This window comes from Malaya genurostris, chromosome 2 (genome assembly GCF_030247185.1).
Source record: "Malaya genurostris strain Urasoe2022 chromosome 2, Malgen_1.1, whole genome shotgun sequence".
NCBI classification, from domain to species: domain Eukaryota; kingdom Metazoa; phylum Arthropoda; class Insecta; order Diptera; family Culicidae; genus Malaya; species Malaya genurostris.
This window is the reverse complement of record NC_080571.1, coordinates 56,607,747-56,630,929: the sequence shown is the minus strand read 5'-3', so window position 1 is coordinate 56,630,929 and position 23,183 is coordinate 56,607,747. Positions and strand designations below refer to the sequence as shown.

Genomic DNA, 23,183 nt, shown 5'->3' with positions numbered 1-23,183 from the left:
TTTCTCTATCTTAAGAATTAGCATTTTATACTATTGATTTTATTTATGGCATCCCTTATGTGAACGACATGTGGTTTTTGTACTAATATTAGTGTGCGAGAAAAAAAATCGTTCATGAAGATTCGGAATAGCTGCCATATACAGATGAAAATGCACATTAATTATTAAACATAATAAATAATAAGATGGTATATAATAAATAATATTTCAAATGTACATATGTTAAAAGAATAAAACACATACAAACATCTTGTAAAGGGAGGTTTGTTTTATCAATAGGGATAACTCTATTGTCTGAAAGTTGTTTTGACAGTGTAAAGTGACGTTTCTACTCAGTATTGTTCGGTAAATCGTCATGAATAGATTAACTCTAGAACAACGACAACACTATTTCAAGAAATTGGCCTCCGCGTTCGTGTGATTTGACGCCACTCGATTATTTTTTGTGAGGATACGTAAAGCCAATAGTTTATGTGGATAAACCAGCAACGATTGATGCTTTGGAAATCAATATTCAACGTGTCATTGCTGAAATACACCCGAAAATTGCTCCTCCAGAATGACAGTTGTGAAAAATAGTTGTGGTGGCCATAAAGACTGTCCCAGAAAGTATGGACGCAACCAAAAACCGCTGCCATTTCGCAATGGTTCAGAATATGTCAATTTTTATGGCTGCTGCCTGTTGTATGCACTCTTCTGAAACCACTTGTGCAGTTGTTTATTCGTTTTCATTAGTTTGTTTCGAAATGCGTGGACTTTCAGCAGAACAACGTCGAAAAATTGTGTACAAATGGTGCACAGAACGCGAACAGTCACTGAGAAAGATAGCAAAAATGGAAGGAGTAAGTGAAAAAGCCGTGCGAAATGCAATTAGGAAGTTCGGTGAGGATAACACCTTTGAGGATAAACCAAAAACGGGTCGAAAAAAAGGTCCTGCTAACCCACAGTTGGATAAACGTATAATGAAGGCGTTCGAGCAAAAGATGGAGGTTTCAGCTCGGGAAGTGGCCAAAAAAGTGGGCACTTCGAAGTCAAATGTTCTTCGTGCTAAAGAACGTTTGAATCTTCGAACCTATAAGAAGCAGAAGCAACCAAAACGTGGTCCGAAACAACAAGCACCGATGGTTCAAAAGCTGTACAATACGATTCTTGCTGGAAATTTAAACTGCATAATCATGGACGAAGAAACCTATGTGAAACTCGATTAGAGATCCTTGCCGGGACTACAATATTATACGGTGCTAGAAGGGCAAGTGTTAAACCAGTCCGAGACATTGATTGAAGTCGAAAAATTTGGTAAGAAAGCTATGGTCTGGCAAGCAATTTGTAGCTGCGGTAAGATTTCGAGACCGTTCATCACCACTGCTTCAATGAAAAGTGAAATATACATCAAGGAATGTTTACAAAAACGACTTCTACCCATGATTCGAAGCCACAAGGATCCTGTTGTCTTCTGGCCGGATCTTGCTTCTTGCCACTACTCGAAATCAACGGTAGAATGGTATACTACCAAAAATGTCACTTTCGTCCCAAAAGACATGAATCCACCAAATTGCCCACAACTTCGACCAATTGAGGAATTTTGGGCATTAAGGCACATTTTAGGAAACATGTCTCGACAGCCGAAACCATTCAACAGTTCGAAAAAGATTGGAAAAAAGTTGCAAAACTTGTCGCCCAGAAGTCTGTACGGAATTTAATGAGGAACGTTCGCAAGAAGGTGCGCCAGCTAGTCTACAATGGCTAAGTAGCAAATGTTGAGAATAATATTCTGTTGTTGTAGTCTAATATTATCAGTATATCGAATAAAATTTGAATATCTAACACTTGTGAATTGTTTACAGCGAAATCAAAGCACAGACTAACAGACATGACAGTATGAGTAAATTCTTATGAAAATATTTTTTCGTGATGCACTAGTTCCACCTATATTGAACTGCGCGAACTATTTACTATCTGTACACCCCTTGTGTTATGTAAAAGTTTTTTACTAGTTGGTTTCCCCTCGTTTGTCAACACCGATCAGCTGCTTGCAGGGATGCCTGATTTCATCAAAATATTTGAAATTGAATCGTCACAATAAATTATTGGATTACGTTGATAATATATTTAACTTTTTCGCGATGTTGGAAGGTAGCCGTTTATTTGACTCAATGTTGTTCATCTAGACTATTTTTTATTGTGGTGGTAGTTTTCACTCGAAATTAAGTGGTGGCAGACCAGAAGCAAGTAAATATTGTAACAAAACGGGTTCGATTTTGTATTGCGTTGGTGGATGAGAAGTAGGCACAATTATGTATATAGTTTTGGCAATATGTATTAAATCTGAATCCTGCATGAAATTCGCATGGACGTATACAAATCAATACATTACAGGTAATTCTGTATGAACGGCAACTCTGTTGGTAAATGAAAACATTAAACACAGTCTAGATGACAGACATGATGTTTTTGATAGGGTAACGTGGCGCCATCATGACACATGTGAGTACTGTCCCAAATAAAGGAATATTCGAAATGACCGTTAAAATGATTGAAGAATCTAATTTGAGTGTCCTGTCTGTTAGTCTGTGATCAAAGTGCGTCCCATACTTTCTGGGACAGTCTTTATGCTCGAAATTATATTTAAATGTTAAATGCCAATAAATTTTCTACCAAATAAATAAAAATGTGGCCATTCCGTAGTTTGGCATGTGTTTTATTTAAATTTTAAATGAGCAAGTTCTTAACAAAAGCATAAACTTTTGAAACTGACTGGAAACCAACAAAAAGGTCTACCTTTTTTACAGTGAGATTCAAAATCCCTCTCAGCAGGCCGTTATATTTTGTTGGTCTTTGAGCGCTTGTTGAACGACATATTGCACGAAATATTTGTTCAATTTGCTGGAACGGTTTGTTGTTGTTTTTACTCTTGCAAAAATAGTGTGAAAATTAAGTGTTACCTTTACATAGAAAGAAAATTTGTTGTTATTCTACGTGAAGTAGAAGTATTGTGCAGGTATGTAGTGTTAGTTTAAACAAATAAGTGGAAAAAACTTCAGAAATTCTGCAGTAAAACTAGTCCAACGGGGCTCTAACTCCTCATGTTAAAAATGGCTCAAGAATGGACCTCTGTCTGCCGGGTTTGTTGAACGAAAAAATAGCATTCGGTTCAACGGTCTGTTTCAAAATCGGCAAACGAAGATCCCGTGTTGGCCTCCCGTTGAACGATTGATTGGACTTTCATTGGACCAATGATCCAACGTATTGGACGAACGATGGACCACCGTTGAACCTTTTTTTCTATGAGGGATGTCATTTTCAATCGGGTTGATCGAGCAGTCGGCTAGGAATTCATTACTCAGTTCGTCTTCCTGACAATGTGGTATTGTGTGAACTGTTTACGTTTCTGTGAAAATAAATAATTTGCATCGCACAAAGAAATGTAGGGTGATGAAAATCGCATATAAATGGACTTCATATTTCCGGGTCGACATTTTCACTCAAAGCTTGCCGTTGTGGAAGAGAAGTTAGGCATAAAATGTTACTTCGAATATGACTCAAGTAGCACGCTCCCCAGCTAATGTAGAGATTTGCAGCTAAATTTTTTTATGTAGAATCATTAGTTTTTCCATGAAGAATCGATTTCTAAATAATATTCCTGAGTATGTAAGAGAATTGGCATCTTTGACATCACATTGGTCGGTCTAGATCCGCACACAGAAATATATGATTATTTTGAATAAATTCCTTTTAAGTTAATAGATAAAAATCGCATGAAAAATCAGTAACGATTTTTGTAGGTTTAAAAAAGAAAGTCTCATCACTACAGGGTCCGGCACTCGAAGTGTAACCAATTAAAAAGGCCATAAATTCAGTTTGGAAAATTACTTTTACTTAATTCAAAGTACAAAATGTGTAAAAATAATACAAAATTCAGAATCAATTCACTTTTGCTCGATATGACCACCTTTTGCCTTGACTTGATGACTTGAGAGAGCGAAGGAGTTGCTTCGTTTGGCCGAATGTGACTTGCAGGTATTTTGGCCCACTCGCGGACGATAACTTTTTTCAGCGCCTCGAGACTGGTGTATCTTTTAGTTCGGACTTTGCTCTCCAAAATGGCCCAAAGAGAATAATCCATTGGATTCGCATCTGGTGAATTCGAGAGCCATTGTGTGGACGTGATGAAGTTCGGAACGTTGTTTTTCAGCCATTCTTGGTTCACTCGAGCTTTGTGAGACGGTGCCGAGTCCTGGTGAAACGTCCATGGTCTGCCACCGAAATGTTTGTCTGCCCACGGCTTCAAAGCAACCTCCAGAATACTTTCCCGATAATATGTCGCATTTACCTTGACGCCAGGCTCGATGAAAACGATTGGAGAGGGCCCATCTGCGGTTACAGCGGCCCAAACCATTATCTGTTGCGGGTGCTGCCTCCTGGTGGCCAATCGATGGCTCCAATTCTCGTATGAACGGTCGGTCAAGTAAACCCTATCGTTTTGAGAGTTTACGAATTGCTCAATTGGAAAAATTTTCTCGTCAGAAAATACAATGTTCGGAAATTGACCGCTTTCGGCCAAACGAAGCAACTCCTTCGCTCTCTCAAGTCATCAAGTCATGGTAAAAGGTGGTCATATCGAGTAAAAGTGAATTGATTCTGAATTTTGTATTATTTTTACACATTTTGTACTTTGAATTAAGTAAAAGTAATTTTCCAAACTGAATTTATGGCCTTTTTAATTGGATACACTTCGAGTGCCGGACCCTGTAGTAAGTAAGCTCTTCCTATGCATCCTTCTTAATTTCACCGAATTAAAATTAAAAGTGCGTTTACATTTGAGATCTAAGATAGGTTTGATGAATGCTGCCGTAATTTAAGCAACCATTATTTACATAACTAGCTCATTATATCTACCTTAATCAAAAAACCTTGTCTGCAGTACAAAGAGACCAATTTCTCCACGCCCAAATTCTTCCGGATATGAAGCCGAACTGCGCTCTCTACTACATTGTTTATTGTTTTCATTTCTGCAAAACCACATTACTTCCCTACCGGTTAAAAAACCGACAACGACGACGACGAGCAAACGAATGGATGTCTCTTTCTCTCCCGCGTTTGCTTTGCATGAAACGAACTGCAACCTCCTTAGCATAGCCGCGTGTCTGTATGTGGGCAGAGCTGGGTTGAAATTGCGCACGAACCACAAAATCATCACAGCATTTGCGGGCAACTGGCAACTCACATTTTAGGCGACAAGTCATTTGACTTGAATTGCAATCAAACTTTCGCTTTTTAGCCCAAGCCTTGACGGCGCATTAGCGCTCAGTTGACTAACAAACAAACAGAACAAAGGTGACGACTCTATTCGCACCGGCGCGTGGCAAAGGAAAGGAAAGGAAAGGAAAGGAAAGAGTGAAATGACAGCTCACACAGCAGAGCCTACTTACTGCTGGCATGTGGGGAAACCAAGAGTAGTTTCTGCAAGGTCTTCCAGAAGACCACTGGAAACCGATTAGCCATTCGCGTTCGCAGTGAGTAAGCTGCGACAATCCGGACACGTGACGTGACAGCGGTGAATAATCGTCTGCAATGACTTCTGTCGTAGTTACTCAACGGAATTACATAACCCACTTATCCGGATGGGAACGTTGGGGGGTTAGAGTCGGCGGTTGGCACTCCGAACAACTCAGCTGTGAAAGGGACACCGGTTGGGTGGTGCAAGGGAGCATCCACCAAACGATCCGGAATATCGCGATGCACCTCTGCCCCGACAAATGTGCGTTTGTGACGGTCGCTGGCCTGAATGTGGGTCATTGGCGATTACCACCGTGTCCGTGTTGACGTCGTAATCGAATATACGCGGCCGTCTCGCCGACAGCGGGTAACTTATGTAAGCGCTGGGGGAATCCACTCTCCTTGAGAATGGCGACCGTGCGTCGGATGATGAGTCTTGGTCCGGTTATTTTCAGACCGGTTTGATTTTTTTTTCTTTCTAAGTAATGATATTCGTTTCGAGCACATATAAAATTCGATTTATTATCGTTTGTGACTAACTGTGTAGGATCAGAGATCAGCGGAGACAAAAATAGCTGATATGGCAACGAGATAAACACAATAAATAGTCTGGCACCGCTTGCATCGCACACAAATAGCGCGTGACTTTTTGAACGCTCGGGTTTGCTTGCTTGTAAAGTCTCACACTTAGAGCAAAAAATGAAGTGTACATGGGTAAAAATCCATTGCCGGTACCATGATTAAAAATCATGAAATCATGAATCATGTCTATCATGAATAATAAGTCATGATTTCATGAGCAAAATGATTGGTATCATGAACAATAACAAATCTTTCATGAAAATTTTCATGATATCAATCATTTTGCTTGTGAATTTCATGAGAAGGCATGGTTCATGATTTCATGATTAAAAAATGAAAGGTCCTGTGGTCTCATGCGTAATTGCTGAATTTCATGCGGATCCGACTTCCGGATCCGGAAATATAGGGTAAAGTGGGTTAAAAATTGTATACCAGATATCAAATATCAGATACTTACTATTTAGTATCAATACTCTCCACTGATGGTGAATAGCGTGGAAATTGTAAACATTCCGATTGGAACCGCTTTTGACAGTTCATTTGGAATCTCAACAATGTCTCCGTTGATATCAGATTGTAGGATCACTAGTTTTTAGATCGGCAAGTAGGATTTCAAGTTCAAGTAGGCAAGAGTGATTCAACAACATTCGGTCGTACACGGAAAGACCGAAATCAGCATTTTGGCGAAAAAATAAGTTGATTTTCTGATTTTAGTTAGTGAATTTTTGAGACAACTAAAAAATTCTTACTTTTGCTAATTTAGATTTTTTAATTTTCATTCTCTTAATAATGATAATATATTAGTTGAAATGGCTATGAGTTTAGTTTAATTTAAATAAATTAAACGTGCTGGCATTTACGTTTCCAATCAACTAATATTTTAGTTAAATTAGAAAAATAAAATGTTGTTTTCAACCAACATGAATGGTTGAATTGGCTTCTGCAATCTGCAGCTATATGGCGCACTGTCACTGAAAAAATGTTAACACTGTAATGACTGTTAGCCACTGGATGGCAAACTACTACCGAAAGGCAGTCGCGGTTGTCTTTTCTATATTGGCAGGTATAAATACGATACCCAAGTAGCAAATGTAATTTATTGAAATTTCTACGAGTACTACGAGTACTACGATTGTTTTAGAATTATATTTTTTTATGTTGGATAAGTTCAGACAGATTTTCATATATATTAAAATCGGTTGTGCAACTTATCACTGTTAAGTTTTACAATACTTCCCTAAAAAATCACTATAGAACAATCTAAGATACATCTGAAACAATTGTGCAGCAAATCACCAACTTGCCCACGTTGCACTAGTAGCTATAGAAGCGCTGCCAAAATTTTCACATCGTCATGTAAAAACGAAGTAACTAAAACAATTCTTCAACTTATCAAAAATTTTCCAAATGGCTGTAATAATTGTATCGGACTCAATATATGCCGAAATGGCTGTTTATCTCTTGTGAAGAAAAAAATATTGAAATTATGCTCTCTGCAAGACAAAAAATGATAAACCGAATTGAAAACCTCGCAGTAAAAACTATTTTACTGCCGAGTCCGCATAGTCTTGGTTGCCTCATGAAATATTAGGTCAGTGTGTGCAGATTTCTTCATTTGTAGAAACACAATTCGAAACTTGCAAATAAGTTGTACCAGATTTATCTGCTTGAAATGAACGCAAAACTTGTCGACATGAGAATATTATCATAAAAGTTTCAGAAATACAGCATTACATACGCAATGAAAACAAGAATCAAATCAGATAATTTGTATTCGGTTTTCATCTCGCGAAAAAATGAATAGACCTGATATCACTTTTCAAAGACATTGAACGAAAAGTTAACTTCATCATAGTTACTCTCATAGTTATATACGAGGTCTGTTCAAAAAGTACCCGGAATTCTCATTTTTCTTAAAAAATATTTATTTATTCGTTTACATCTATATGGTCCCCTTCAAAGTAATCCCCCCTAGATATAATACACTTATGCCAGCGTTTTTTCCAGTCTTCGAAACACCCCTGATAGTCACTTTTTGTAATGCTCTGTAGTGATTCTGCCTTTATCTCTTCAATCGATGAAAAACGCTGTCCTTTCATGGGTCTCTTCAACTTTGGAAACAGGAAAAAATCACACGGAGCGATATCTGGTGAATAAGGAGGTTGGGGCATGATTAAAGTCTTGTTTTTGCGTTTGTTTTTTTGATCAAAATTCAGCAGTTTTGGAACGAATTTTGCTGCCACTCGTTTCATGCCCAAAACATTTGAAAAAATATGATGGCATGAGCCAACTGATATGCCAACTTCATCAGCAACTTCTCTAATAGTGATTCGGCGATCATCCATAATCATTTTTTCCACTTTTCCCACATTTTCATCGATTATTGACGTGCTGGGTCGACCGGAGCGTTCGTCGTCTTCAACGTCTTCGCGGCCATCTTGGAAACGCTTATACCACTCGTAAGCACTTGTTTTTTTCATAGCAGACTCACCGTAGGCTCTCTGTAACATTTCGCACACTTGGTTACACTTTATTTCATTTTTCACGCAAAATTTAATACAAATTCTTTGACTCTTCAATTCTTCCATTGTTTAAACTAACAAAAATCGCCGAGCTAAAAAAACACGTCTACACCAGCCGCTACAAGACAGAATGTAAAGAATGAATACAGCTGAAAATTTCACCATACATTAGGGACATATGTACCAACACAATAAAAAAAATTTTGACCACCGGACTCTCCAGACGCGCGCAATTAAAAAATTCCGGGAACTTTTTGAACAGACCTCGTATATAGTCGGGTCCGCTAAGATGAATGACTAAACTGTATTGTTGTTTAAGTCAACTAGTTTGATAAAAATAAAAGCATTTTGTTTTTTCGTTTCATTATTTACATGTTTATATTTCCTTTAATTAGGTAAAATAAATCATTTCAGATTTTTCAGATTAATTGAACATCGATATGATTAAAATCGTCTGAAAAGGTGTATGAATGTTCGATAGCTTTCTTCTACATATTTTTAACACTATCCCGATTATATTCATTGAAATGAATAGATTGTTATTTTCATAGAAATTGATGTGCAATCATCAAAACACGTACATTCAGAGGCGCTTGAAAATTTCAGGCGTACAAAGACATGTTTCACCATAAAAATGCAGTTCGTAGTCGATTTTCTATTTACTAAAACATAAAAGATCAATTTTACAATATGTAGTATTACCATTTATTTATGTGCAGAATATTTTTAAAGTTCCATGTTTGTCTTACGAGCAGTTGTATAGAAAATCAAATGTGAAACTTATTCTTTAGAAATTATGTTTGCTATGTTTTTGTAAACATCAATTCAATTTTTGTTTACATTACGAAGTAGTTCCCATGAGTTTCACAATTGTCTTTTCGCTGATTTAATTACTGCATTTGTAATGGGATCGATGCATGAGTTTTTGTATCAGTTGCACAATAATTGTGAAAAAAAGTTCGTAACAACGGAAGAACTCAAAGATATGTTGCACAGCAAAGAAAAATTGCGCTTTTTCCATAACACAACAGTTACTAGAATAGTAATATAAACTTATTTGATAAATTGCACAATCAGTAGAAAAATACAGGACAGCAACTTAACGTGCTACTTGGGTAGCGATTTCCCGTGTAGCATTTACGGAAAAAGACATAAATGAGACATAAACTACTTTTTCATAATTTTTTTCTTCTAAATCACTGTTTTCATTCTTCATTCATTCGACTCTCTCACTGAAAACATTGAGCACTCGAAGAGAAAAAAAACGAATACAAGTACGGCGTAGCTCAAGCGAAATACACCATGAAATAACAAGAAGCCACAGAGAATAACAACCGCCTACTATGAGTATTCTACACAAACTGTGAAGGGTAGCATGCTTGAATTTCGGTAGTAAATGCTACATGTGGATCACGTTCCTGTCAAAAGCAGAGACTTTACTAAACAACAACGTTCGAACATGTCGTATTTACTACAATTTTTCGGTAGGTAGCTCCAGAGGTTGCTATTCGTGTGTTTGCTGATAAAGTGAAGTAGAAAAATTAAACAAAGTGGCATTTTGCAGCAGTAAGTACTTTTCTTGCTTTGTGCATACTTATTCCAGCTTTTCCGGCTCCGAGTCCACGGCATATAATAAATGCTCAAATTCGAAGGTAGCATTAACTACATGTTCGAACTTGTTTTTTTATTCATACCAAACGTGTTTTACTCTGTGGACTATGTTTTTAAGAAGATACTACAAACAACAGACTTTACTACATTTTATTCATACGGCCCATTGTCTTGATCTAAAACTACGGTTTGAACAAATATGAATCTACATTTTTTTGTTTCGATACAGGTTGAAAGATACAACGAACTTCGTTTGACATATACAGTTCGTTTGACATATACATTCGAAATTAACTTCACTGTTTCACGTAAAACAATTATTATGTACAATCGCATCAAATGCGCACAAATTCTGAATTAAAATACTTTCCACTAAGAGTTTGCGGCATTTTTGCCTATTGGTTTAGAAATTTAAATATGGATATATCGTAACACATGCCAAAAACATCAAAACAATTTGCAAGTAGGTTCAACAAGACTATCTTGTTTAGCTTTTTCATGGATTGTTTTGCTTTGACCCTTCTCATGAGTTTTAAGCCAATAAACTTGTTAATAAAACTAATTTCATTTTTGTTTATTTTGTGCTGTCTTTCAGCAGTGATGGTGACACATAGATAGAGTCAAATTTTCTGATTTTAATAACAAAATTAGTTGCCAATTAGAGTTTCGTGTTCGATTAAAGTTTTGCTTGTTTGTGTCCAGGATATTCTCCAACTAAACACATTCTCTAAAAACAAGAGATTATTCAGTAAAGTAAATTTAGAATTAGGCGCAGAGCTAATGTCAGTCGTTCCGTGTATGAATCAAATGTAGAAAAATCTGATGTTTGTAGTATCTTTTCAAAAACAAAGTCCACAGAGTAAATAGCGGTTTGATATGAACCAGAAAATGGCATAAGAATGTACAAAGTACTTACTGCTGCAAAAATGCTCCTCATTTAATTTTTGTAGTCCACTATATTAGCAAACAGACGAGTAGCAACCTTTTGAGCTACCAACCGAAAAAATGTAGTAAACACTACAATCCACTGATCCACATGTAGCATTTACTATCGAAGTTCAAGCTTGCTATGTTTTATTCATACGGCTCACTGAGTGATGAATTCTTATTCAACTGCTTGTTTTTGAGTACTCGATCAACCAAGTGTGCTGAAGCTTGTAAAATTTACACGTCTTCTTTAAAAGTAGTGTATTTTCGACAAATAAGTAGGTGAATCATTCTTGAAAAATTCAGTCATTTTACAAATTACGTTCTTATGATTTGAGTCATACGCGGATTTACGTCACCGGTAAATTCCATAATTTTTTGTTGTGTAGTCTGGAGGTTTTTGTCGTGAATACTACTCGCTTTACTATGGGACGTCTTTTCATAATTTACCCTGCACAAAAATGGGTAGATCTTAATCTTGACAATCTCTTGCTGTACTTAACCCAACAACATATTTTTTCTCCATGCTAACGGAAATATGATCAGCAATTTATGATAAACTTTTCAGTAGTATGAAAAAACTATAAATAACTCAAAATTATAGTTTTCCAATTTGTTTGCTACTAAAGAGAAAATCAGATTTGTGTGTTGAATTAAGTGTGTTGTGAACTTAGCGTACTTTATTCTAGGTGCATTTTTACAATTCTTGAAGTAAATAAATGAGGCCTTGCACAATTCACACATCTACTTATGAGAACGATTTTAGATATTCAGAAGTGTAACGAAACGTGTTAGTTTCATTCGTATTCACGTCATCCAGTTAGGTCTCTGACATTTCCCACCCATTTTTGCCTTTCTCATATAGAATGCATGCAATCACTGTGAAAACCGACTGTTGAACCAAAGCCCCAGGCACGCAAAATGTGAAAACTAATGAATGTTTAAAAAGTTGGAAAGATGATAGTTAAGAAAAATTTTCCGAAGAAAAACATTTTATCGATTTTGGAAAAACGATGTTTTCAGAGCTTCTTCCTAAATGCAGTCATTTTCAAGATACGTAAGAAACGAAATAGAGAAAATGAATATTTCATAAGAATACATGGCGTATTTTATAAATTAGTGTGGGATCTCCTTCGCCAAATTTATTATTTTTGTAATCCTCATGAGTAAATTATTCTTTGATATCAAATCGATGCGAGTAGTTGTTTTCGAGATATTTTGAAAACAGATTCGGAGAAAAATCACTCGTTTATAAAAATCAAGAGAATAACCCTCATATTGAAAAAAGACGGGTGGTTAATGTCAGAGACATAACTGGAGAACCTGAATACGAAAACACCGACATGCTTCTTTCACTTTCCAAAAATCAATAATCGTTCGCACCACAAACTGGCTCCGAATTCGATTGCGAAATTCAGGTTCGCAATTCAAATCAAGTATTCAGTGTATTCGTGAATTTAGTTATAGAATTCTGGACCTGAACTCATTTTCAGAATCCATATTTAATTCTAGAACTGAACTTGAATTCCTAACCTGGAATAAGGAACTGAACTCAGTTCCAAAATCTAGCTCAAGTTCCGAATTCAATTCCAGCATGCTGATCTGAATTTGGGAGCTAAATTCTGGAACTGAATTCTACACTGAAAATCATTTATACCAATTTTTTGAGGAGAAATCACTCATTGTCGAGCTCTTCTATAAGCTAGCTAAAATTAGGTCGTTATCTACTCAAACTTTGAGTTGATCGGTAAAAATGGGTAGCGTGCTTTGTTATGGCATGACACATGAACTAAACTTACATTTACCTAAATTTGAGGTCATCACTCGTTATCTAATTGATTGGGGAGATGCACTTTAGTTGATTTTGGGTAGGTTTTGACCCAAAATCAGGTAGCGGCTGGTAACAGTGTGGAATTCATATCTTGAATTTTGTTTCAGAATTCTGAATTTTGATCCAAAATATAAAATATATAACTGTAATAAATAAGAAATAATAAAGTTGGTTTGCAAAACGACTATTGTCTTATAAATTTTTGCAAATTTTATCTTCAATATTGCACTTTGCAACTTGAATACAATCCGCCTTATTGTTTATGGAAAACCTAATTTAAAAAAAATGTTTATTTTTATAAACCAGCGATCTTTCTTCTATTTTGTTTTCTTGATGTCAAAGAATAATTTATTCAAAATTTCAAGAAGATTACAAAACTAATACATTAGGCGGTGGATCTTCTTGATCTTGAGCGACCACCCCTGGTTGCTACTCCGTTACTGATCGGGATTAGCTGAAATTGTACAGGGAGTTTCTAGATGATCCGACCTGGGACTGGTAAATCATCCTTCAATGTACATCTTCTGGTAATCCCAGAATTCTTTGATCAGTACCGACGCCGGCCAGGCCCGAACGTAGATCGTCTAAGGAATGGGAAGGGATGTTAGTCCAACACTTGTTGTTACTAGAGGCCGTATATACTACTGCGCACTCCACAAGTGTCACGGGAGAAGGATATTTGTTAGTACAAATTTTAGTATTGGTTTCGCGCGCGACTCAGTATGTTTCGGTTTCAAGATGCTCGGATGTACCACTAAACTCACTGACATCCCGAATGAACGTTTCAACAAGTCTTGATTCACAGATCTTATCCGAGGAAACTAAAGAAAAATTTGCAATACTATCGCGTAAAGAATAAAAACTTCCCTATTTTTTTTAAATGAAATTAAAAACAAAAAAATGTGAAACAAAATTAACGAGTGAATAGGATTTAGACAAAATAGTTGATTCATTGCATTGACATATTCTAAACAGTTGTTATAAAATCATTTTAAATCACCAAATAAAGGTGAACAGATTTCACGCGCGTCTTGATTCTTGATTATTTCCGCTTTATTATTTTAATTATTTATTAAAATGATTAATTGGTTATATTGGTTGATCTGGGCAGCCGGCTACCGAGAAAAATATTAATCTATTGTTTGAAATATTATTTTCAAGTGTTTTTTACTATGTATTCAATGTTATCTCTGTTATTAACTTTGTAATATCAACGGATTTGCGCAATAGTTATCAATTCAATTTATAATTAAAAAAGACAATCAATAACATGGAAGAAAAAAACATTCCAAATAAAACTTTTTTCCGAAGCTAGACGTAAATTGATAGGTTGAATGAAGAGATAATTTAGTAAAATAGAGTAATCAGAAGTGAAACATTGCAAATATCTGATAACTGAATGGAAAAAGAAACTCCTGCAATTGTCGCCTTTTACGACATGAAAGCAGGAACCCAGTGGATCTATTCTTGTCTCGAAAATGTCTGCATTTAGGAAGAAGCTCTCTATGAACTTTCTCATGGGGCGTAGTTTGGAGAAGAATATTTCATTGCTGAGACATATTTATTCCTACGAGAACAACGTTTTTCAAAAATCGTTAGAAAGTTTTTCTTCAGGAAATTTTTGTATCGATCATCTCTCCAACTTTTTAAACATTCATTAGTTTCCTAGCAATTGGACGTGTTTTTTCTCGATCAAATATATTACTGTTTTCATTTTTAGGATAAATACATAAGTTACAACCATCGTAACTTATGTATTTATCCCAAAAATGAAAACAGTATTATGTTTGAACGAAATAAAAAACACGTCCAATTACTAGGAAACTGATGAATGTTTAAAAAGTTGGAGGGATGATCGATTCAAAAAATTTCCTGAAGAAAAACTTTCTAACGATTTTTGAAAAACGTTGTTCTCGTAGGAATAAATATGTCTCAGCAATGAAATATTCTTCTCCAAACTACGCCCCATGAGAAAGTTCAAAATTTTCGAAAAGCGTTGTTTTCGTAGCAAACGGGTGCGCAATTATTATTTTCTATTAAAACTGTTCAAAAAAAGTAATTTTTCAAGAACCACTACTTTTACTCCGAAATATTTATGTAACTCGATCAATCGTAGACCTAGGAGAGTGACTTCTTCAGTAAAGTTGCACAAAATTAACGTTCCTTCATTTTTCTGTAAAGCGCAAACATTTTTATATTTAATTAAGAAAGTTAAATTTCAGATTTCAATCTAAATTTGAGCCACTTTAATGACCTTTCACATCAAAAGATGCGCCAATTGATTGTAAACAACTTTTGTGAAGACATCCACTGCAAAGAAAACTGATATTTAAAAGCGAAAATATTTTCTGTCTCGCTAATTCTCCGTTTCGGATCACTGTGCAATGGTAATTTTTGATAGCGCAGAGTCCCCGGTGTACTATTCAAGTCATTGCTGAACCTGCATCTGCAATAATAAATCAACACACGAATTTGTTTCGAGTCCGCTATTTGGTGAATATCAAAAATGGCGCCTATTGAATCACTTTAACTCGTGGACCAAATATCAAAATGTCATGAAATTTTGACAGGTATCTTTTGAAGGTTACTGCTGCTTGTGAAAAATAATACGAAAATTTTGTTGGCAACATAATCTATATGTCAGTTTCGTGACTTATTGATCCACATGTTATTTATGTCGTTTTCGCTTGAGAAAACTGAAACTGATCCAGGGTAGTTTTATCAAACAAACATATTTAACAAAACTGTGTTGGTTTCGCACCAAGCAACGGGGATCTGAGCAAACCTGATATAAAAACCAGGTTCGAAACTGTCTCGATTTCAAATAAACACTGTTGAAACTATGTTCGAAAATCATTTCGAACAAACGGTTTGACAGCAGTTAGGGTGGAAACTGGGATTAGATTTGGCATCAAGCGAAAACGACATTAGTAAAGTGGAAGGAAATTGTATATTAGATTAAGTGACAATTGTTTTCCCTCCAGTACGTTTTACTTCATTCCCGTTTTTGTCTAGTTCGGTTTGAGGTATATGTTAGAAACATTGGACTTCATCGCAGCTGGAATGCGGAACAAAAAAAAAGATTTTGTGTTCAACACACTGTAGTCAATTTGATAAACAACAAATTGCTGCCTAAAACACCGATCACCTGTCACGACCTATTTCCAGTTCGTCCACGTTTTGCCTCGTGAATCCTACAGGCGGATACACACCTACGAAGGTTACATAAGCAGTGTGCACAAATCTGACAGCTTACCGGGCGCATAAGTCACTTTCTCCTTGTCTTGTCAGCTGCTGCCGGTGACTCGTTACTGAGTCTGTGGGCTTCCTTTTGGGCGGACAGAAAAACAAAACAAAACAAACAAAAAACTGCAATAGTTTGTCTGCGCTTGCTTAGACCAAGAGAGCGAGCGCACGCCCCTTCGTCCGCAGGGCTTTGATCCGCGAAATTATCGCTTTGCCATGGAACGCGCAGTGTATCATTCCATCGATGGCCGCACAGCAATGCCAAGGGTCTATTTGTTGTGATAGTCCGGCAATTTTACGCCATTTATGGACTGTTTTTTTTCCCCTGACAAACAATAGCTTTTTTTTGCTCTGCTGATTCTACTAAAGGGTTTGTTTGTTTGCATGTTTTGTTAGGCTGCTGCTGTCAGTAATTTCTTTGAACCTTTGTACACAGCGGACTCCGTTGCTTGACACGCCAACGGACGAGTCACGCCCAAGCGCTGGTGTGCGGAGTATTTCCGCATGGTTCCGTTCGCGGGGGCTCGTGAATGAATGGCATTAATGGATGCCTCGTGCATCGCACGCTTACGAGCCTATGAAAACCGTTGCCGTTTCGGTTGGGACGAAGAATGAGGAAGATGGATGGCGCATGAAGGCCAGTAAACATGCGTCGAAGTGCGAAGCAAAAACGCGCAAACGCCATGCTTGATCGATTAGATAATCGAGGATTTTTTCTTCTTTTTCAAATAGTCCAACCATAGGAAAGGGTGGTCGGGTAGTCCGGCCTCGAGGTCCGGTGCCCGCAGTAATTTTTTTTCATATTTCTACAGCCAACTAGCTGCCAGTGGCGTTTACCTCCCGCCGTGAGGTCCATTCGGTAGTGGCCTAAATTTAAGCATTGAACCAGGTCTCAGGTGTTAAGCGGATTATCTAACCGTAAACTGATTTGTGTTTTTCTGCATTTTCTCTTTCGCAGCGTTGATCGTGACGACGCTTGTTATCGCAGTTTGCCAAGCGGAAGATGGCGGTGGAGGAGGAGCCGCTGAAGGAGGCGGTGGGAAACGGACTCCGACGCTGATTGACTCCGGAATCACCGGTCCGACCAAGGTGGGCACGAAAGGTAACAGCCGATGCAGCATCCGATGCAGGTCAGGTCGCACGGAAAAGATGGGGCTCGAAGCTTCGGGATGATTGTTTCTGTGATTAATTGTTTGCGATGATTTTTTTTTATTAAATATTGTATTGGTTATACTACCTTGATCAAAAAGTTCCCGTAATAGTAGTGGCCGCAGGTTTGTCTATTTGGGTCCGCAGGAAATACGTTAATGTGGTTAAGGTACTTATAAATGAGGAGCATATATGAACTATTCCGACTCGCCAGCACATCACGAATCGCTTTTAATGATCTCAAAGGTGTACTGAATAGCAGCTAATACTGCGACGTAAACTGAAGCCGGATCATTGAGTTTGTATGAAGCGGTGATGTTTTGATTGAAGATGCTGAAGCATGTGGACTCGTTGATGTATGATCCGTCAATGTAAAACACCTTTTCACAGCTGACTGTTCTAAATTTATTATAAAAGATATTAGAGGTCACTTCAGGGCGTAAAGACTGTCCCAGAAAGTATGGACGCACTTTGATTTCGCTGTAAATAATTCACAAGTGTTAGATATTCAAATTTTATTCGATATACTGATAATATTAGACTACAACAACAGAATATTATACATTTGCTACTTAGCCATTATAGACTAGCTGTCGCACCTTCTTGCGACCGTTCCTCATTAAATTCCGTACAGACAAGAAGTCGACAAGTTTGGACACTTTTTTTAAAACTTTTTCGAACTGTTGAATGGTTTCGGCTGCCGAGACATGTTTCCTAAGATGTGCCTTCGTTAATGCCCAAAAAATTCCTCACTTGGTCGAAGTTGTGGGCAATTTGGTGGATTCATGTCTTTTGGGACGAAAGTGACATTTTTGGTAGTATACCATTCTACCGTTGATTTCGAGTAGTGGCAAGAAGCAAGATCTGACCAGAATACAACAGGAACCTTGTGGCTTCGAATCGTGGGTAGAAGTCGTTTTTGTAAACATTCCTTGACGTATATTTCGCTGTTCATTGAAGCAGTGGTGATGAAGGGTTTCGAAATCTTACCGCAGCTACAAATTGCTTGCCAGGCCATAGCTTTCTTACCAAATTTTTCGACTTCAATCGATGTCCCGGACTGGTTTAACACTTGCCCTTCTCGAACCGTATAATATTGTGGTCCCGGCAAGGATTTGTAATCGAGTTTCACGTAGGTTTCGTCGTCCATGATTATGCAGTTCAAATTTCCAGCAAGAATCGTATTGTAGAGCTTTCGAACCCTCGGACTGATCGATGCTTCTTGTTTCGGACTACGTTTTGGTTGTTTCTGCTTCTTATAGGTTCGAAGATTCAAACGTTCTTTAGCACGAAGAACATTTGACTTCGAAGTGCCCACTTTTTTGTCTACATCCCGAACTGAAACCTTCTTCTTTTGCTCGAACGCCTTCAGTATACGTTTGTTTATCCAACTGAGGTTTAGCAGGACCTTTTTTTCGACCCGTTTTCGGTTTATCCTCAAAGGTGTTATCCTCACCGAACTTCCTAATTGCCTTTCGCACGGCTTTTTCACTTACTCCTTCCATTTTTCCTATCTTTCTCAATGACAGTCCACGTTCTGTGCACCATTTGTAAACAATTTTTCGACGTTGTTCTGCTGAAAGTCCACGCATTTCGAAACAAACTAATGAAAACGAATAAACAACTGCATAAGTGGTTAGAGAAGAGTGGAAACAACATGACGCTGCCATAAAATTTGACAGATTCTAAACCATTGCGAAATGGCAGCGGTTTTTGGTTGCGTCCATACTTTCTGGGACAGTCTTTAGGGGAGGGGAATAAAACTTCCAACACCTTTCCCCTGCTGACGGGACTGATAACAGTTTTATTATGATATTTTTTTTTTGTTCAGTGTAAAAATAATCAGATTAATCAAAGAACGCATCATAACGTGTTGTAAAAGAAGAGGATTAAATGCAACTAAAAGCTGTCATTAGTTGTTGAGTTATCTAGTAATTCGGATCCTTATTTGATACCTGCTGAGAAAACCTGGTCTCCGTGCTGCCTGTCTCTGAAGATAACTTTTTTCGCAATCTCATCTTATCATCTAGCGATTCCCAATCTGTCTTTCGTTGAGTTTTGATTATAAGTTTAGCAAAGGTAATGTTTATTTTATGTCATTACGAATGAAATCATGAATCTTAACGATCCTTCGGTCGCATCGTGACCCGATAGAATTTTTGTGAGTTGCCCAAGAACTAGTGTTCCACGAAAATTTATTTTTTGAAGAATTTACATTTTGTTTGTTAGTCTGTGATCTAGGTTCAGAATTCAAAACCATAACTCGGGAATTGAATTCTAACTCTGAATTCTGGAACTAGATTTGCGGAACTGGTTTTTTAACTTTATATATATATATATATATATATATATATATATATATATATATATATATATATATATATATATATATATATATATATATATATATATATATATATATATATATATATATATATATATATATATATATATATATATATATATATATATATATATATATATATATATATATATATATATAAATAGATATAGAATTCGCTCAAACTTTAGAAAAATTTACCCAGAACGCTATTGAATGGTTTTGCGATCGGATGTTTACTTTTTGAGTTATACCAAATTTATGTCAAAATTTTTAGTTTTTTGACAGTATCTGTCACACTCGACCTTGAAAACAGAATATGTTTCTATACTTAGATTCCACAAGGTAATAGCTATCCAACAAGCCATAGATTGTTAAAATCCATCCATTTTCAACGGAGATATCGACATTTTTGTATAAGCGACTTTTGCCCCTATTCCAGCAGTAGGAGTTTTGAGCGCTATATGATAAAGCAATGCTTGGGAGCAACGTGAAACGCGATTTTTTATACTGTTACATACAATTGTTTCTAAGTACCAAAAAGACTATGTACAGCATCTTTTTTACGACATTTTGCCTCGGACCGATTTTGGCACGGTTCGTTTTTGGCAACATAATCGTTCGAATATGGCATATGTAAACCAGATGATATCAACATTTTCGAGTTGAAAGTAATTCCATAATTATATTGATTTAAAGTACTTACAGCAATAAATGCTGGAAGAACATAACTTCCATATACCATACGACTCAGTTCGTCGAGATCAGCAAATGCGTGTGTGACAAATAATTTCACTCACAGGTTCCTTAATTACGTTTGTATCCGAATTCTGATTGCGGAACCACAGGATGATATGTGAAACGAAATTAAAATAATGCAATTCACTGAACCGATCTTAGATTCAAATGAAATCTAAGAATCATCTATGATTCCAATGAGAGTTCTTAAAAACACATAAATTAATAAGGTTTATCGGGTTGGCAGATTTGGATAGTCGATTGTCAAATAAATTTATTTCAGTTTAAGCGGTATTCGTTCTTGGATTCGGAATGTACCCCCAAATTTTAATCCGCACTACAATTTCTTAAAGATGTCTACACACTCCTCAGGTCAACTTAACTGATTTCGGCTACACTGATTTTAGAATTCAGGTTTCAGTATCGAATCGTTTCTCAAAGCTCAATCATTTTCTCAAAAAGGCCAAATCGAATTACAAAAACAAAAATTCAAATTAAAGGACTTCAGGTTCCATACAAAATTGGTGAATTTTGTCCGATTCTGGAATTACAGATGATGAGTTTTTAAAATTCATTCCGATATATAAGATGTAAATTGTTTGGCGTATTAATTTATGGCCATTCGAATCACTTTGGGTTATGCTGGTTCCTGAATACCAGCTCTGGAAGTACCATAAATAATGACGAAAAACTCTAAAGTGGAACTTACTTCGACATCTCATGAAATGTTTAATTGATTTTCACACGTTAAGATTGAAATTCGATACGATTTCGACATTACAGGGTAATGAGTGATTAAAATCTCAATTTGCCGTTTAAAACGACGATAATTAAAATAATGAGAACTAAAACACCTAAGAATATCCATGCAAAAAACATATGCTGATTGATAAAAAAGGTATCATCTCAGTGCTAGGTGGATTAATCACGTTTTTTTATTTAATTTCTGAGTTCTGTTTCAGAATTTAATTTCTGAATTCAGCTTCAACATTTAATTAATAAACTCAGTTTCCAGATTGATTTCCAGAATTCAGAACTTGTATGCTGGAACTAAATTCTAACCTTGGATACTTGAACTAGTTTTTGAAACAGAATTTATTTACTTAATATTCGTTGATTTCGCGGATAGTGATAATTGATCGATAAAATCGGGCATGAATTTTTCAACGGTGATTTAATAATTTGATATTTTCGCAACACTGAAATTGACTAGTAAAAATTGGCCCGGAAGGTAAAGTGTCCTGTACCATTCGACACAGTGAATTGAGCTGAGCAGTGTCTGTGTGTATGTATGTATTTAAGACACATACATGTATGTGTCAAATAATGTCACTCATTTTTCTCGGAGGTGGCATGACCGATTTTCACAAACTTATGCTCATTAAAGCTCTTGGAGTTCCATAGGTTGCAAATTGCAATTGAATTTTATGCGTATCCGACTTTTGGTTCCGGAATTATAGGATAAAATGTGTTTGAGATAGACCGTCATTTAGAGCGACGATGCTAAAAATGGTACAATTCTTCTAGATTTGGCTCAAAACTGTTTAAATTTGTTGGCTATATTAGTTTATTTATTTATATAAATTTTAATCAACAGATAATCTAAAGTCCTAATGATTATTTCTAAGAATATTAAAAAAATTCGCTTTTATTCTGCTACGAAGAAAATGGAAATCGAATCCCATAGATACTCTATTAAAGGTTCGCTGCAATCCAATAATGGCACCGTTGATTCCGTAGTTAGTACGACGTAGAGGCATTCTGAGGAGGTTGTTGTTGCGAAGAGCTCTAGAACGAACATTGATGTTGATTTGACTAAGTAGTGCAGGGCAATCAATATTGTTCGTCAAAACATCGGCAATTAGCATGGCACGGAAAAGATCTCGGGGCACTTGTAGAGCATCGAGTCCGATAAGCATCCCACGGCTTTCATAACTAGGCAGCTGGTGAGGGTTATTCCAGGGTAAACGACGAAGAGCGAAACGAACGAATCTGCGCTGTATTGATCTTTGAGCACTATTATGAAAGTGAGGGTTTCATACTGCCCAACAATATTCGAGTGTTGACCGTACAAGCGAGCAGTAGAGAGATTTCAAACAGTATATATCTGTGAAGTGTTTAGCGGTTCTCATGACAAATCCTAGACAATGAGAAGCCTTTGACACAACGCGGAAAGACCGAAATCAGCATTTTGGCGAAAAAATTAGTTGATTTTCTGATTTTAGTTAGTTATTTTTTGAGACAACTAAAAAAATCTTACTTTTGCTAATTTAGATTTTTTAATTCTAATTCTCTTAATAATAATAAAATATTTGTAGAAATGGCTATTTTTTTTAGTTGAATTCACCAATTAAACGTGCTGTTATTTCTTAGCTAAGGCACGCTTCATATCCATTCAACTAATTTTTTAGTTGAATTAGAGAAATAAAACGTTGTTTTCAACCAACATAAATGGTTGAATTGGTTTTTGCAATTAGCAGCTATATGGCGCTCTGTCACCGAGAAAATGTTAACACCGTAATGACTACTAGCCACTAGATGGCACACTACTACCGAAAAAAATTTCAGTCGCGGTTATCTTTTCTATATTTGCAGGTATAAATACGATGCTGTATTGGAGAAAAAGACATAAGCGAAACATAAACTTCTTTTTGAAAAATTTTACTTCTAAATCGCTGTTTTCTTCATTCGACTTCGCGAAATCGACTCTCTCACTGAAAACTTTGAGCACTCGGAAAAC

General features: G+C 36.5%; 1 protein-coding gene across 4 annotated transcripts in view; it reads left to right on the top strand.

Moving 5' to 3' along the window:
- The window catches only part of LOC131430356 (proclotting enzyme), a 63,919-nt gene that overhangs the window by 27,331 nt on the left and 13,405 nt on the right, over positions 1 to 23,183 (top strand). For 3 of the 4 annotated variants that reach the window (XM_058595262.1, XM_058595264.1, XM_058595261.1), the window contains exon 2: positions 17,174 to 17,317. In XM_058595262.1, coding sequence (XP_058451245.1) covers positions 17,174 to 17,317 — 144 coding nt within the window. The remainder of the gene's footprint in view (positions 1 to 17,173; positions 17,318 to 23,183) is intronic. The other variant, XM_058595263.1, reaches the window with a different exon arrangement.